Source organism: Loxodonta africana, chromosome 2 (assembly GCF_030014295.1).
Source record: "Loxodonta africana isolate mLoxAfr1 chromosome 2, mLoxAfr1.hap2, whole genome shotgun sequence".
Classification (NCBI taxonomy): domain Eukaryota; kingdom Metazoa; phylum Chordata; class Mammalia; order Proboscidea; family Elephantidae; genus Loxodonta; species Loxodonta africana.
In genome coordinates, this window is record NC_087343.1 from 211,029,133 (window position 1) to 211,046,641 (window position 17,509).

At 51.9% G+C, this 17,509-nt stretch overlaps 1 protein-coding gene across 7 annotated transcripts in view; it reads right to left on the reverse strand.

Annotated features, from left to right (window-relative positions):
* Positions 1–6,669: 6,669 nt before the first annotated feature.
* EPN2 (epsin 2) overlaps positions 6,670–17,509 on the reverse strand; it is a 107,728-nt gene continuing 96,888 nt past the window's right edge. For all 7 annotated transcript variants that reach the window (XM_064279365.1, XM_064279364.1, XM_064279363.1 and 4 more), the window contains 4 exons: positions 12,441–12,617; positions 11,805–11,891; positions 9,734–9,949; positions 6,670–7,840 (listed from right to left, as the gene is read on the reverse strand). In XM_064279365.1, the coding sequence (XP_064135435.1) occupies positions 7,545–7,840; positions 9,734–9,949; positions 11,805–11,891; positions 12,441–12,617 (776 nt within the window). In that variant the 3' untranslated portion in view covers positions 6,670–7,544. The remainder of the gene's footprint in view (positions 7,841–9,733; positions 9,950–11,804; positions 11,892–12,440; positions 12,618–17,509) is intronic.

Below are 17,509 nucleotides of genomic sequence, written 5' to 3' on the forward strand. Positions count from 1 at the left end.
GGCCCTGCCCAGCTGGGCTCCTCTCAGCCTGGATGCCAACCTCAGCAGGTATAAGGGGAGCCACCAAGTGCCAGGCCTGGGCTCCTGGCAGGCCTCCACCTCCACACCACCACCAGGAGACTGGGGACAACCCTGTCCTACCCTTGGTCTCAGTTTTGTCAGCACCATAGGAAGCATGCATACATGCCCAGGCCTCTGCCACACCTGCCCTAGCTGGGGCTTGTGCTTCATCCTCAGTCTCAGAGTGGAAAGTCGCCTTGACCTTCCAGCCCTCACTGAGCCCAGACTGTGCCCTATGGTCTGTTACAGGTAGTTTTTCCACCTGGACGCAGAGGTAGGCTGTGTGGCCTGGCCCCTTATTAGCGTTTTGAGAACGTTTCCAAGCCCTCCTCCATCCAACTCCCCTGAAGCCCAGGCCATCAGACCATACCACTGACTGTGGCAGTTACTGAGATTGGAATGCCTTGTGCCCCATCTTAGCCTCCAGCCATTCTTGGGGACATCACTGTCCACATGGATAACCCCAAGAACTTGGCCTCCACCCCTCAACAGCCACCCACTCCCATGGTCAGACCCATTTCCAGTTGACCATCACCTCTTAGACCATCACTTCCCCACACCAGGATTCCCAACCCAGGTCCCATCTCCAACACTGTCCTCCCGTCCCGGATGCCAAGCTACTGACAGGCTGGCCCCCCTTTTGCTGACCACCAGCCCTTCCTTTCCTCCCTACCCAGTTTGAAGTTCATGGTCATCATTTACATGCACATATTTGTAGACTCCTGTGCTTATTTCCCCCTTTATATCCACCTGGCAAACCCCAATTCACAGGAGCAGGAACCACCGGCTGCTGGGCCCATGCTCAGTCCACGGGCCAGGCTTCGGATGGCCACTCTGCTAGGCAATCCTGCCTTTCCTCATGCGCACCCCTGCCTTCTCTGAGAAAATGCTTCACATCTTTTTTCTATTCGGACTTCAGTACCTGCTCGGCCTCCTTCCCGCAGCTGAGCTTGCAAGGAAATGGGAACTATTGAGGAGCTTCCTCATGCCTGCTCCACCACACGTGACAGGACTGTCTTCTGTTTCATTCATTCCTGGCCCTGCCTGAAGTGGCCCACACCCCCTCTGGCTTCTCCAGGTTGGGGTCTGCGATTCTCCTCTCCCGCCTCCATCAGGTGTTCCCCCTCTGCAGGCTCATTCGCATCAGCCTAGGCGTGGTGGACATGCTCTGATACTGCAGACCAACCAACCCACCCTGGGCTCCTCCAGATACACTCCGTTTCTCGGCCCGCCTTTACTGCAGGACTTGAGGGTGCCGCCTGTCCTCTGTCCGCTTCCTCACCTCCACATGCCAGTGGACCTCCCCCTGCCCTGCCCTGAACCCTCATCCTGTTCCCTTCTGTGTTCACAGGTGACTTAGGTCACATCTACCACCTAGCACAGCTTTGACGTAGTAGGTGACCCTTTTTTTTATTTGTGTAATTTTCCAACATTTTATTACTTTTCAAGCCCAGAAGAGTTGAAATAATTGTACAGCGAACAGCCACATACAAACTAGATTCTGTTAACCATTTTCCTGTACTTGCTTTTCCCGTATATCCAACTATTCATCTTGCCACCAGCCCATCAATCTATCCTGTTTTTAGTGCATTTCAAAGTAAATCACAGACATCAGTACATTTCCCTCTGAATATTTCAGGTTGCTTATCATTAACTGGAAATCCTGGTGGCATAGTGGTTAAATGCTATGGCTGCTAACCCAAGGGTCGGCAGTTCAAATCCGCCAGGCACTCCTTGCAAACTGTGGGGCAGTTCTACTCTGTCCAAAGGGTCGCTATGAGTCGGAATCGCCTTAACGGCACTGGGTTTAGTTTTTGGTTTTATCATTAACTAGAGTTCAATCTTTTTTTTTTTTAAATAACGTTTACATACAAAAAATGCATCATCTCAGGTGGCCTCTGCACCAGTTTTGACAAGTGCATACCCAACCCTATCCAGGTGAGAACGATAGGATATTGGGAGGTTGAAGCCTGTGTGTGTGCAGGTATGTGGGGAGGAGGGTGGAGACCTGTGACCATCTAATGGAGAACAGGTGAGGTGTGTGGCCTAGGTCACCCCCACGTCCCATCGGTCTGTGCTCCCTCCACAGCAACACAGCTGTGTGTTCACCAAACCATTTCATTTTTCCGGACATGGAGGGAGACTGTATGTCCGGACCCCTTGTATCTAGGTGGGTGCATATGAGTAGTTCTGGCCAAAGAAACAGGTGAAAGGATGCCCACGCTCTAGTTCGGGCCCATTAAAAGTCTCCTGTGGGTGATCCTTCTCATTCCCTTTCCACGGCACCCTTGGGGCCAGGTGTTGAGGATGGAGAAATAAGGAGGAGCCTGGGTTACTGAGTCACAGCTTGGAGCGGCGCTGCCAGGAACATCCCTGTGCCTATCTGGTCAACAGCTCTAGGGGAAAAGGATGATAGGCTATTAGTGCTGTTCGACGGCTATCGGTGGCTGCATTTAGGAAGCTATTACAATAAAGAGATAAGCTCAAGAAGTGGCTAGTTTGCAAGCAGAAATGAAAAAGAAGAAACCAAAATATTTCAGCATCAAAATGTTGAAAAAGGAGACCAATTCTAGAACTCACAAAAGGAAAAACTTGAGAAATGCTTTAGCAATAAAGGCCTAGTAAAACGTTTGAACAGAGTAACCCAGCCTTAAAGAGGTGCCCTTCCCACCACTGGGTCAGATGGCCTCAGGGTAGCTAGTATTAAGTTGAAATAAGTATGGAAGTCAGGGAACAAGGAAGTGAGGCAGGTTCAGCCACTGAAAACCCCAGAAGCACCGTTCTCCTCCGACACACATGGAGTTGCTCTAGGAAAGTATTTTGTGTGTGTGCTTTTCAGTTACCTACTGCTGTGTAACAAACTACCCCAAAACTTTGTAGCTTGAAGCAGCCACTATGTCTTCTCTCTCATGATTCCAGGGCGATTGAACTCAGCTGGGCGGTTCTGAGCCACATTATGTTGGCTGGGGCTGCAGTTAGCTGAGCTGGGACATCTGAGGTGGCTCATGTCTGTGGCTGACAGTCATCCGGGAGCCCGTCTGGAACTACCGACCAGAGCACCTTGTTCTCCTCCGCATGGCCTCTCCTTGTGGCCAGGCTTCTCCTACATGATAGTTGGGTACCAAGTGGCGGCACCCCAAGAGAAGAGGCCCCAGGGTGCAAGTGTTTACCAAGCCTCTGCTTGCTAATATCCCACTAGCCCATCTAGTCCCAGAGTCAGTGTGGGAGCCGACTGCCCGGGGAGACAGCGTCAGACAAGTAACAGTCTAACCAAACAGCGGTTATTGGCACATGGAACTGACTAGAAACAGGGATCAAAAGATTACCAACTTTAGGAGGGAACTGTGTTGCCAAATGAACCATGAGCCTGGACATGAGTCTTTGACACAGGGCTTAGGCCCTGAATGTCCACACAAGCTGAGCAAGCGCTCTAACACCCACGTCCACTGTGGCCACAAAACACAGGGCATAGAAAAAGGCTGAACCGCCCCCCCACAAAGGAGAGACTGGGGCAGGGAGAACCAGCACATCATCGGGACCTTTCCCGCTTGGCAGGATGGCAGGCACCACAGTTCCCAGTTCCCAACGTTGTCTGTAGCGGCTGCTCGTCCTGCTCCATGACTTACCAGGGGTGCAGATAAGGTGACTCTGAAGTGTGTAGGCAGTGCCGGCGTGGGGCGGGGGGGCAAGCTCTGCACCCCCCAGAAATAACGGACTTAAGCTGGATGTGGAGATTGGGGAGCCCTTAGGACATCTCCCTTGGGGGAGAGAATATGCACTGCATGGGGGTGGGAGGTGTGTGGGAAAAACTATTTGGTGATGAGGACCAGCGGTGAGAGACCAGCCAGGTGCTGAACACACCCATCTCCGTACCCCCACCCCCCACCCCTACCCTTATACCCTGTCCCAGCACCAGAGTGTGGTGGAAGAGATGCATGCCTTTCCAGGCCTGACCCCTAACAGCTTCCCCAGCCCCTTCAGAGCCACGTGCTAAAGACAGCGGACTCCAGAGACAAAGGCAGTCTGGTCCCTGAGCCTCTGCTTGGAAGGCTGCCTTCGGGGCACTGGGCCTGATGAGGCCACTGAGGGGTGGAGGCTGGCCACCGCAGCAGAGCCTAGAGCATTGACTCACCTCCTCCTTCCTCTCCTATGACCTGTTCCGGAAGGGCACTCTCTGCCACCAGCCCCCGTTGCTCCAGCAAACCCGCCTCAGGCCTCCCCCAGCCCCTCCCCGGAGTCCTCCAGGCCAGCGCTTGGTCTGTGTGTTGGGTCCCTGAATGGACGCTGTGGGCCCTGTGTTGGGACTGAGGAGGTGAGTTGCAGGGCAGGCCCAGGGCTGGTACTGGCAGCCCAGCAGAGGGCCCACGCTCAGGGCTCTCCCAGCTCTTCCTCCACCGAGTACCCCTTCCAGCCCTGTCTGGACATGTTTCTGTCCCTCCTCTCATCACAGGTCCGAAAGGGGGGCAGGCCATTTGTACCACCAGAAGCCAGTGGCTCACGGCAATTACACACTCAGGGTCTGTAGGCTGCTAGGCTGTGTGGTTTCTCAGGGCAGCTCTTCCTGTGACATGGATGCCGAAGAGAAGATGAGCATGCGGGGCCGTCAACACCAGCCTGAAATCCACACTGCCACCTGTACTTCACTGTACTTCACTCTAAGCAAGACACATGGCTAGGCCCAGATCAGGGGTGGTGACATCCACTCGACCAGTGGTGGCGATGGGGTGATGCTGGAAGGAGTAAAGCATTGTGGCCAGCAATTCCATCAGTCACACCCCTGGAGACTCACTGTCCCAGAGTCTCACCAGGGCAGGAACCCCACTAGCTGCCAGCTCCTGCTCCCCACTTCCTTTCTGTCCCCATCCCCACCCGCCACTGAGGTTCAGAGGCCTCGAATCCCAGGGTCACATGGGCAGGAGGACCAGCTGGCCTCCACATGAACTGGGCTGTCTCCAGCCTGGCTTACCCACCATGCCCCTCAACTCCACTGTCTGTCATGGGATTAATGAAGGTGGATAGGGGAAGGACACAGCTAGAAACCGCATCGTGGTACAAACCACGAATTATATTTGTACAGTAAATAGGTATCAAGTCAACACAAGCTCAAAGTTAGCCACCAGCCCTGGGACTGAGGGTACCACAGGGACCCTCTGCCCATGCTCATTGGGGGTGCACGGTGGCCAGGCAGTGTTTTGATCAGTGCAGCGGGGACAGGGATAGTGCGCTCTGGGACCTGGTGCTGGGGGTAGTTGGGGGCTGTAGTGGATGAAAAGGAAGATGTTGGGCCCTCAGAGGCACCTTGGGTTCTTGTTTATTACAATGGAATTGCTGACCCCAAGTAGTCAAGTTTGGTCCAGCAGCCTGTAAGGCCGGCCCAGGCCTCTCGCCACTCTGGGGTGAAAACACCTTCCCAAGGGAATCTCCTGCCCCCACCTACCCTCGGCAGAAAGAGACCAGATGCCCGGTTCTTGAACAAAACCAGACAGGCAGAATGCTAGGAACCCCCCCCCCCCCCCCCCCCGAATCTATGCCCTGCCCCAATTCAGTCAGAGCTGGTCTGGTCAGAAACTGTGGGCACGGTGGCCCGTCAGGGCCTAGAGCAGCTCTAGTCGGCACTTGGCTCTGGGGCATAAGGGCTGCCACAGGAACTAATGGGTGCACACTTTAAGACGGGAGGGCAGCCTGAGCAAGCAGTTCCGAATCCCAGCCCAGAGACTGCTTTTGGAGTTCACCAGCTCCCTGTACTGAGGGTCAGACCTCCTCGGACCCAAGGTCGGGGAGGGGTCTACCATTCCCTCAGGGACAAGCTGGCTGCCCTTTGGGCTGAAGCCGGGCGTGCACACAGCTGGGAAATAGCCCTTCCCTGGAGAGAAACAAGCTTCCTCTGGTCTTTAATACATGATGGACTACTGTCTTTATTGAGGCTGGTGGGGCGAGGAAAGGAGGAGGCTGGGAGAGGGAGCTGGTATCGATGCATGCTTGTTAAACATCTATCTGCGTGAGAATGAATTTTTCCTCCTCTCCAGAGTAAGACGTGAATTATTTTTAAGTCGGCAACATGTCTCTGGAGTAGGCAGGGTGAAATCAGGGCTCACCTAAGTCCCTCGCCCCGTCCCAACCTGGGGGTGCCCCAGGCCCACAGAAACAGGAGCACCGCAGCCTGCCCTGAGATGCCGCATCCACGTTATGCCATCTGCCACCTGAACATGGACCAAGACAGTAGCTCACAGACACACAGGTTGAAAGTGGTTTCTTCCATTTCAGATTCCCTTGTAAACAGAAGTCCTTGTTAATCCGTGCATGCCTTTAATAAAAAAAAAGAAATTAATTGATAAAAACCGGTCAGTCATATTCCTACATTAGATTTTTTCTCTCATTTTCAGGTATTGGTATATCAGTAAGAAAAACAGCCTCTCCCTCAGGATCTAGCCAAAAAGGCTAAAAGCCCACCAGTTTGGTAATTCACCACAAAAGAAAGTTAAAGGAAGGAAAAGGCAACGGGAGGCCATCGATTTTTTTGTTGCTGTTGTAATTTTTTTTTAAATAAACATCTTTTATGTGTAATCAAATTCCCATATTTTTTCCTATAAAGTCACAAAAATTTGCTCATTTTTCCATAAGGTTTTTTTTTTTTTTTTTTTTGTCATCCAAATGTCTCCTTTTTAAATTTTCTTACAGAGTTAAAACCATAAATAAGAGGATTTAAACCACTAAAATGACATGTGCCAATATCTTAATTCAGCCAGACCTGGTAAATTCTATCAAAACTAGACAGTTAAATAAGAACCACATTATAAAAATATTAGCCAAAAAAAGACTATTAGATAATTCTGCAAACTCAAATATGAAACTGTACTAAACAAAATCTGTGCAAACGTATACCAGCATATAGCCACAGGGCAGGGTTATGCTCAGATTAGTTTAAAGCTTGCTCTAGTGGATTAATTCAAGAGTTGTCCCCCAGTGACTGTGCTTACTTTGAACTCACACGCGAGTCAAAGAAAGTAAAATATGCACGACCACTCCCAAAGAGCCCACCTCTATGGCCAGGCGCGAGATCCCTCCCACCCACACCCAGCCTGCCTGGGCAGAGACAAGGCCGCAGCCCAGTCCTGGGCCGGGCAAGGTCCAAGAGTCACTCAGCAACACTGCCAACTTCCTTCCTCCTCAAAGGGCCTCAGGGAGCCCAGTAGATCCCTCGTGGTGCCAGGGCAGGCGCTCAGGAGAAGGCAGCGAGAGCTGGGTCAGGTGGGTCCACTCCCCACCAGGCAGGCTGTGGTCTGCAGGGCCGCTGAGGCCTGGCAGGCTTTCTCCAACGATTGCAGGTCCAGGGGGACTGGGTGCAAGGACAGCTCTTCTCAAGCAACTGGAGCTGGGCTGCCCTAACCTCCCAGAGCTCTTGGACACAGTCCACACAGGTCCTGGTCCGCCCCCTTGGGCACAGACGCTCTGGGCACCACTCCAGGCAGTCCCGGGCCTGGGCACTAGAGGAGGAAAGGGTTTGTCGTGCCAGAGGTTGGAGCTGCCGATGGGGAGATGCCCACACTGCCCACCACGTTCACTGCTGCAGGGCCCAGTGGTGTCAAGGAGCTACTGCCGCCCAGAGCTGGGTGTGGAGCCGCAGGGGCCATGGAGGTCATCGCCAGGGGCTCCACAGCCGGGCTGGGCCCAAAGGATGTGCTGGCCCCTGGGACCGGGCTCCCCCGCAGCTGGTTCAGAGTCAGTGGCTGGGGCTGGTTCACTTGGAAGGGGTTAACAGGGGCCGAGGCCGCAGCTGGACCTGGGGAGAGAAGAGGACGGGCAGTAGGCAGAGCTGTTAGGACAACACGGTCCCCAAAGCTGCGGAGAAGCAGAGGGCCACCTCTGCCCCCCACCCCAACACCACTATCCTGCTGGTCTTTGCTGAACCCACGGCAGACACTGACCACCTGCATGAAGAGCAGGGCCCACTGAGGTGAGGAGACCCAGCTGTGCGTAACCACTGACGTGCTGAGGCTGTGTGCCTGAAGGGACAGTGCTGGCTGCAGGGCCTCCGTACCTCCTTCTCTAGCAACTACACAGCTGGTGACAGCCTCTGCTAGTGCGGCCGTGCCCTGTGACCCCTGGGAAATGACAGTGGAGCTACAAGAAGGCATCGTGCAGGCCCAGGGGCCCTCAGTAAAGACCCAAGCCCCTGTCTAAGCAGTGTTTTTAGGGTTTGTATCACCTCCAAAACCCTTTCCCCCTTTTAGCAAAACATCTATTAGTATGCTGCCAAACACCACAGAGCTGCCGGTACTGAGTCATCTCCAGCAGCTGCCCATCACCCACGGGTGACTGCTGTAATGACCCACACCAGGGTGGGTTCTTGCACCAACCCCTAGCCATGACTTTGCCATAACTGCCTGAAGTGAGCTGAGACCACCAGGCAGGGCAGTGACCTGCTGGAGGGCTCAGCCAGGAAGGAACGGTGCCAGGACCACAGATGTGGCTGTGTCACCCCACAGCTGACAGTGTGGCCTGGACAATTCAGTGGCCCTGGAGGTCCAACAGCGCTGCCTGGGCAGCCTCATCATGAAAAGCTGCCCCAGGGGCTGACAGTGCCCACCTGTATAGCCCAGGCAGCCTGCTGATGGACCTCCCACTGTGTTGCTGGGTAAAGGAGGCAGGAGCCACCCTGGGGCAGGGATAGGCTCAAGGCTGGTTTAGAGCACTGAGTTGTACCAGCTCCACCCCGCAAAGAGCTCCAGGGAACAAGGGACCACCACGCCCCTGCCCTGGGTGCAGCCATGCCCCACTGTGCGCCACGGCTCTGCATCCCAAATGTGCAAAACCCGGCCCTGAGGCCACCAGTCATCCTCCTCCGGCAGTCCTGCCAGGGTGCAGCCCCAGCCGCTCAGACCCTGCCTGCTCTGGGCCAGGTCTGAGGCAGGTGCACACCTTGATGTGGCTGTCCCTGCTCTGGAGCCTAGGCCCTGCTAGAGAATCTGTGGGGAAGGGTGGAGGTCTCCCAGAGCAAGGGGTCACCTGAGCTGGGGGTTGAAGGAGGAGTGAGTGTTTCTCGGGAAAAGGAGGAGGAGAAGGACCTTCCAGGCAGAAGAAACAACATGAAAATGTCTAGGGGTAAGGAGGACCCAGCAAGTCTGGGGTTCCCTGCGGCTAGTGCTTGCTGCACACGGGAGATAAGAGGGCAGGACAGGGTGGTCAGCAGGAGGGGTGGAGCAGGGCTTTAGACTGAACTGGGCAGGAGGGTGGGGTTCTAGGAGCTGAAGTGAGGGTGCTTGGTCCTTGGAAGACAGCTCACGCCATAGGGTTCAGTTATATTTTTGCCCATAAAGCAGGGATGCAGACAACAAATCTTGGCTCCTCCCTCTCCTGTACCCGACCCTGCCCAGAGCCAATGCTGGAGCCCCCCAGCCAAGCCAGGGGCACCAAGCATGAAGGACCTCTCAGCTGAGAGAAGGGCTGCCCTCTGTTCACACCTCTTCCTCAACTACAAATGGCTTCGTCCCCACCCCCACGGCCTTGGAGCAAGGAGTTCCGGGCTTGGGCCCAGCCCGGTAGCTCCACTCCTTCCCAGCCTTGAGGCTGGCCCCTCATCTGGGACCTGTGGAAGGAGGAGCCCACCAGAGAGGCAACAGAGAGGGTCTCAGGAATAAGGCAGCAGCCAGAGGACACCTTGTGGAGTATGTACCTGGTGCCAGGAAGGGGTTGAGGGATTGCGCCGGCGGGGCGGGTTTGGTCACCAGCGAGTCCAGGTTCACCAGGGCCGCGTTGGGGCCCAGGAAGGACTCAGGAGTTTTCCGGGCACCGCTGGGCTTGCTGGAAGCAACCGTTAGGGGCTGAGAGTCGAAGGGGTCAGGGCTTGTGGTTTCGTTGGTTTGGGATGGCAGAGAGGCCACAGATTCCGCTGCAAGACAAGGACACATGTGAGCGTGGAGGTGAGAGCTCATCACACTTGGACCCCACACGCATCCTGAGCCACACACAACAGTCCTCCGACCTGCAGTTCCCAGGAGCCCTGCAAGGCTGGACGGGAGATGGGGATGTTCACTGCAGGACTGACCCTACAGCCCCAAGACAGAGAGAGCCTGCAGCCAGCCCGGGGTGGTTAAATAACCAGACGCCCATAGTCAGTGAAAACGCAGCTCCCGAGGGGGCTAATGATCAGGAAAGTACGTTGCACTGAAGTAGCAAGTGAAGACAGCAGGTTTATAAAACAGCACGTTCAGCACAATCCTCCCAAAGTGTGTTGTTCTGGGTCGGTGCCCAGGCACTGGCAATTTATATTTTTTGCTTGCATTTTTGAAATTTTCTACAGTGAACGTTAATTTCTTGACAGTAAAAAGAAAGCAAATTATTTTTAAAATTCAGCCAACAGAGGGTTGCTGAGATAGACCACTGGGAATATGACTGCTTCACTGGGATGCAATGTGGTGATGGGCATAGAGGTCCTTAAAAATGGTCACGCTCACCACTCAGCGGCCCCTTTTCTAAGAATGTAGCCTAAGGAAGGAAGCAACATAAAACGGGACCAGAATGTTCACCATAGTGTTATTACATCAGCAAAACCTGCAATCAACCTAAAATACCCTCCCAAAAATCAAGGATTCAAGAAATTACTGCTAGGTCAGAAAAAGTAACATTGACAAGATACGGAGGCTGCACGCAGGTGGTAGAACTACAGAAGACTTTCATTTTCTTAAACTCAGCCGTATTTTCCACATTTCCCATAATGTGACTGCATCTGTAACTGGGGGGGACCTAGATTATGAAAGTCTATGGCAGCGTGTTCATGGAGCAATGGCCTGGCCAAGCAGCTTTCACACAGAGGTGCAAAGGGCAGGCAAGGACAGGCAGGTTGTACTCAGGCCTGTGGAGAGACACATGGACTCTTACTGCTGGGGTTTTTTCTTTTTTTTTTTAAGGCAGCAAAAGAAAGACCCCAAGAACCAGTACGTTCTCCAAGCTGTCCCTGGCCTCCTGGCTGGGACTCCTGGGCTGGCAGAGTGGCCAGCAGGGTGGTCAAGGGCCTGGCTGCTCACACGTGGGACCAGGGCTGGCCAGGCCTGTGGCTGCGGCTGAAGAGTCAAAAGAGAAGGGAGAGGAGGAAGAGGGCGGGAGGGGTGGGGGACAGGCTGAAGGGGAGAGGGGAGAGAGAGGACAGAAGTTGCTGTGTGTGGCTGTGACCACTGCTGCGAAGGACAGACACCCGACTGTGCCCAGTTCCACACAGGAGCCGGTAAAAAAGGCATCCCTGGCCCCTCCAGACCCACCTCCATCCCCAGGTCCATTCTCTCAGCACCCCCACCCCAGAGGCACCCAGGGAAGGAAGCCGGGTCTGGAGGCTTGCCTTGGGGGCGGGGGGTTCTCGGAGGTCCGGCAGGAGCCATGACCTGGGAGTGATGATGCTCATGTCCAAAGACAGGGCTGTGTGGAAGGAGGAGGGCCCTCTGGGGTACAGGAAGTTGGAAGGAGGAGGTCAGACCCTAGGAGGAGGGTGTGCATGCAGGAGGCACCTGCCCCAGGGCTTGGCTGACCTGGTGACACAGCCGGAAGGAAGCAGGCCAAGATACAGGCGGCTGGAACAGGAAGCAGGAGCCCCACAGAGGAGGAGTGAAAAGAAAACCTCCAGCGCAGACTTCTCATTGTTTATGTGCCAGTTCCTGCATCTAGAAGTTTAAGGCTCCCAAGATCCCAACAAAGGAAGTGCATGAAGCGGACATGCATAGAATGTTATGGAAATCACCGCCACATTTACATACCTGTTTTTTTTGAAGTTCGGAGGTTGTCAAATTCAGAAAAGTCATCTTTAATTGTACCATTCAGATTACTGAAGAGATCAAAAGACCCTGGGTGGACACAAAAGGCAGTGATGGGGCATGTCAGGTGGCTTCTGTGCTTAGTGCCCCAGCCCACAGCCTGGGTTGGGCCAGCAGGGGCCTTTGCCCCATTGGAGGGGTCAGGGAGGTACATCTCTACCCCCACACATGGGGAGAACTCTGGGGGCCGGAGAGGGCAGCACTAGCTCTGGGTCACCTGTAGGCTGGAAGACCATCAGGGCCGGCACAGGGACGTGGCCCCCAGTGCATCGTGTGTGGTACTCCTGCCATTGCCTGCCTCTACCACGTCCTGCAACTGAGAGGATGCCAGTGATGAAGGAGTATATCCCAGCTGGGCCCAGAAGCCTGGACAAGAGAGTGTGGGAAGTTCCCTGAGGCCAGCCTGCCCTGGGCCCTGAATACAGGGGCAGGCCTGGAGGCCGTGAGCCCGAGGCCCAGCACAGCCTGCTCTCCCACCCAGTCAGGGGCTCTCCCAGGCAGGTGCACAGGACGGCCACGAACTCTTGCCAGCCCACAAAGCTGGGCTCCTTCGCTTGAGCACTTGGGGCTGGGCCTTACCAGAAGCAGACATGGGCTTGGTGGCCGAGGCTGCACCCCAGGCATCAGAGGTTCTCACACCAGCACTCGGGGCCGCATGCTGCGGAGCAGCCCAGGGGTCTGAGCCCTTGGGGACGGGGTGCGTGCTGGTTCCGGTAGGCAATCCCCATGGATCGACAGATGCTGCTGACTTGGCACCTGTGGGAAGACCAGACCAGGGCTCAGACAGCCCTAGAATGTTCCAGGCAGCTGGGGCAAGTTAAGGGAGAGGACAATGTGGGTCCCGCACAGGTACTGGGCAGAACTAGAGCCCCAAACTGGACACTGTGTGGGCCTCCTCCCCAGGACAATGTGGGCTAGCCCCCTGGTGATGGGCCAAAGAGAACATGGCTGCAGGGAGGACCTTTCCAAACCCCATATCCCCTGAGCTAGACTCCACTCCAGTGGGGTATCTGAAGCACAGGTTCCCCACAACAGGAAGAACCAGGCCACCCATGCTACACTCTGCCCAGGCTCCCCAGGCATCCAACTGTGCTTTCTGTGAAGCTCGTCCATCACCCAGGCAGCTGCCCCCACCTGGCTGAAGTGACTTCTGACAGGTGTGTGGAGAAAAGGGGGAGTCCTGCACAATGAGAAGTAATAACAAGACAAACACCTGTGTATACTTACATCAGCTTAGGTCATAAAACATTTTCAAACTGTGAGTGACAAAATCAATTTAGTGGTCACAATCGGCTTTTTTCTTTGAAAGGGCAGAAGGGAACATCTGAGTGTATCTGCTGACACAGGGTGAACCCTGTAGTGCTTGCAACAAGAAGCACCTCCCTGCCCTTGGGAGGTCTCCCGGATGGTGCCAAATTCTGTGTTAGCCATTTCCTCGGGTTCAGAGAGTTCTCTCACACAGTATGTGGGTTACTTGGGCCTATTTTCTGAGTTTTCAGTATAAAATGGAAACATGCTGTATACATTCTCTTGTGACTGGCCCTTTACTTCACATTTTATTTTCAAGATTCATTCCTGTTGATGAGTAGCTGAAATTCACTCATTCTTACTGCTATATAGCATATTCCAGCCTGTAAAAACAATCACGATTATTCTGCTGCAGCACACTGCAACCCCCTCTCCCCCTGCCCCTGCTTGCTCTTGTTCACGCGGGTATCCACAGGAACTACTGGGTCACAGGCACCTCAGCCTTTACCAGGTACGCCACAGTGATTTCCACAGTGCTTGTGCCAACTGACACTCCCGCTGCAGCAGGGGTTCCACTTCATAACCTCGGGAAAGCTTAGTACTATCTTATTTTTTCCCTTGTGCCAATTCAGTGGGTGTGAAATGCTATTTCACTGTGGTTTTGATTTGCATTTCCTGGTTCCTTAATGAAGTTGTGCATCTTCGCAGGGTCACTCACAATTCCTCTCTGTCTTAGTCATCTAGTGCTGCTATAACAGAAATACCACAGGTGGACGGCATTAAGAAACAGAACTTTTTTCTCTCACAGTCTAGGAGGCTAGAAGTCCGAATTCAGGATGCCATCTCCAGGGGAAGGCTCTCTCTCTGTCGGCTCTGGGATAAGGTCCTTGTCATCAATCTTCCCTGGTCTAGGAGCTTCTCAGCACAGGGACCCCAGGTTCAAAGTATGCGCTCTGCTCTCAGTGCTTCTTTCTTGGCGGCATGAGGTCCCTCTCCTCTCTGCTCGCTTCTCTCTTTCATATCTCAGAAGAGATTGACTCAGGACACAACCTAATCCTGTAGATGGAGTCCTGCCTCATTAACAGAACTGCCTCTAATCCTGCCTTATTAACACCATAGAGGTTAGGACTTACAACACACAGGATAATCTCATCGCATCACAAAATGGTAGACAACCATACAATATTGGGAATCATGGCCTAGCAAAGTTGACACATTTTTACGGGGACACAATTCAATCCACAACATTCCACACTTTGGCCCCCCAAAATTCACATCCTTACCACATGTAAAACACATTCACCTCAACATATCATCCCAAAAGTCTTAAATCAGCTCCAAGTCCAAATTCCAAAAATTCCTCTTCATCTGTGAAACCTAGAACACAAGTTATCTGCTTCCGAAGTGCAATGGTGGGACAGGCACAAGGTAGACATTTCCATCACAGGTGAGAAGAATTAGAGGGAAGACAGTGATAACAGCAGCACCAAGCAAGTCAGCAGAACCCATTACATTAGCTCTCAGTGCTTGAAAATAATCCTCTGTTCTCTAAGACCATTTAGACAATGGCCCTGCCCTCCAACTCCGGGTATTGGCCACACTCTCCAGATTCCGGGTGGAGGCCCCTCAGCCCCAGGCTTCAGCTCTACCTTCCAGGCCCACTGGGATGGCAATTCTGCTCCCTTGGATCTGGGTGGCCCCATTCTCCTAGTCCATCTGAGTGATGACCCCACCCCCCTGGCCCTAGCAGGCCCTATGTTCTTCTGCCCCTTAGGCACGGCAGTCCTGCCCCCTCAACTGAGTTGCTTAAGAACTGACTCTTTGAAACCTAGGAGTTCACGGCCCCACCCTTTGAGACCCAGCAGGCTGTGGATCCGCCCTTTGAGACCCCAGAGGTCATGGCCCTACTCTTTGAGACTGAGACAGCTCGGCTACCTGTGTTCATTGTCTCTTCAGCTTCTGCTTCCTGCCTCTTGGCCCCCTGGGCCAGCCCAACATCTGCCCTGATCAGTAAGTGTTTCAAAGCTCTTTAGCTCTACCAGTAAGTGCCTGGAGGCACCCTACTCTGCCAGTAAACCTTGGCCTGAAAGCACTCAGCGCTCTCACTCTATGGGTCAGCAAGCCTAGCTCCATCAGAAAGTGCCCTGAAGCACCCCACTCCACCAGGAAGCTTCCTGCCTGAAAGTATTCAGTTCTCTTGTTCTGTGGGTTGGCTCCTGCACCATCTTGTGCCGGTCTCCTGGTTCTGCTGCTGCCATTTCTCTGCTGCTGCTTCTCACCATCTGTGCCATTTCCAGTGTTACAGCTCTTCTCACTTCTGAGTCCTCACCAGAATTATTTTTGATGCCCATAATTCCACCAACAGTCTCTTCAAGGCAACCTAGGGTTTTACTATTAGGCACTTTAAAACTCTTCCAGCCTCTATCCATTACACAGTTCCAAAACCGCTTCCACATCGTAGGTATGTTAGAGCAGCACCCTACTCCCGGTACCAAATGCCTTAGGCTGGGTTCTCTAGAGAAGCAAAACCAGTGAAGCACGTGTGTGTATATATATTTATACACATACATATCTGTATATATATAGTGAGAGAGAGAGATTTATCTCAAGGAAATGGCTCACACATTTGTAGAGGCAAGGAAGTCCCAAGTCCGTGGGTCTGGTGTCAGGCTGGCAGCTTTTCCTGACTCATGTAGCTGCAAAGGCTGAAGAACTCAAGATCCACAGGTCGGATGAGAGGCTGCTGGTTCAAGTCCCAAAAACTGGAGGTCAGATGTTGATGAGCTGAATGCAGGATCCAGAGCAGAGCAAATGCCAGTGAGCGCTGTTGGAAAGTCCACACATACTGGATGCAGGCCACACACCTCTAAGGACACTGCTTTCAAATGAATGGCCACTCATAGCAGATCTCATCATGGAGGTGATTACATTATATCAGATGTCATCAAGGATTGCATCATTACACAACTGCCAAACTAAATCAAACTGCCAAACCACTGAGAATCATGGCCCAGCCAAGTTGACACATAACCTTAACCTACAGTGTCTGTTGGAGTCTTTTATCCATTCTTCTTCAGATTTATCTTTTTTTTATTGGACTGTAGTTCTTTACATATTCTGAATACTAATCCTTTTACTATGTTACAAATTATCTCCTCCCAATTTGTACCCTGCCTTTTCACTCTCCTATGGTGTCTCTGATGCCCAGAGAATTTAACTTGAATGTAAGTAGAACTTAACAACATTTTCCTTTGTAATCTGTGTTTTTTTTTTTTTTTTCCTTCCACCAGGGCCTTGAAGCTATTTCTCTACAGTAACTTTTACAAGTTTTATAGCTTTGCCTTTAACATTTAGATATGTAATCCATTAGGAACTGATTTTTGGACATGATATAAAATAAGGATTCAATCCCAAACGAATGATGAATTATCCCAGTACTAAACAGTCCATTCTTTCCCACTGAACTGCTCTGTCTAAATCATGTCTTCAAGCATTTATTACTGGGCTCTCCTCTGTCCCACTGATACATTTATCTGTTTCTGTCTCTGCACTTTCTTATCTATGTGAACAGATATTACTATGAGAATAATTCTTGATATATAATACAGCCAATCCCAACCTTGTTCTTGTTCTTCGGAAGTGTCTGGACTATTATTGGCCCTTTGCTCTTCCATATTCATTTTTAAATCATCATCTTGTCAAGCTACATAAAACAAAAACAAACAAATGAAAAAAACCTAGTTGGGATTTTGACTAGAACTGCATTGAATATCAAATCAATTTTGAAAGAATTGTTACTGTTACAGTAGCAAGTCTTCCAAACCAAAACCATGACTACCCCTCCATTTATTCAAGTCTTCTTTAGTATCTTCCAGTGAAATTTTAGTCTTCTCCATAAGGAATTTATACAACTTTTGTAAATTTATTACTGGAAACTTGGTAATTTTTATGTTATTATAACTGGTATCTTTTTAAAATTTCATTTTCTATTTATTGTTACACAGAAAAAAGCTTATTTTTACATACTGATATTTTTATCCAGCAATCTTGTTAAAACTCTTAATTCTAATACATGGAATTAATTCTAATTCTAATAACTCTTAATTCTAACAATCTAGCTATAGAAATTTTTATTTTCTATATACCTAACCTTATCACCTGCAAATGATGACTGTTTAGTGTCCTTATACTTTTTCTTTCTCTTGTCTTACTACAGTGGCTAGGATCAACAATGGCAATGTTAAGTAGAAATGCTGATAGCAGGTACACTTGGCTTGTTCTTGATCCTAAAGGATCTATTTTCAACATTTTACCAATAAGTATAATGGTAGCTGGTGGCACAGTGGTTAAGCACTCGGCTGCTAACCAAAAGGCTGGCAGTTTGAATTCACCAGCTGTTC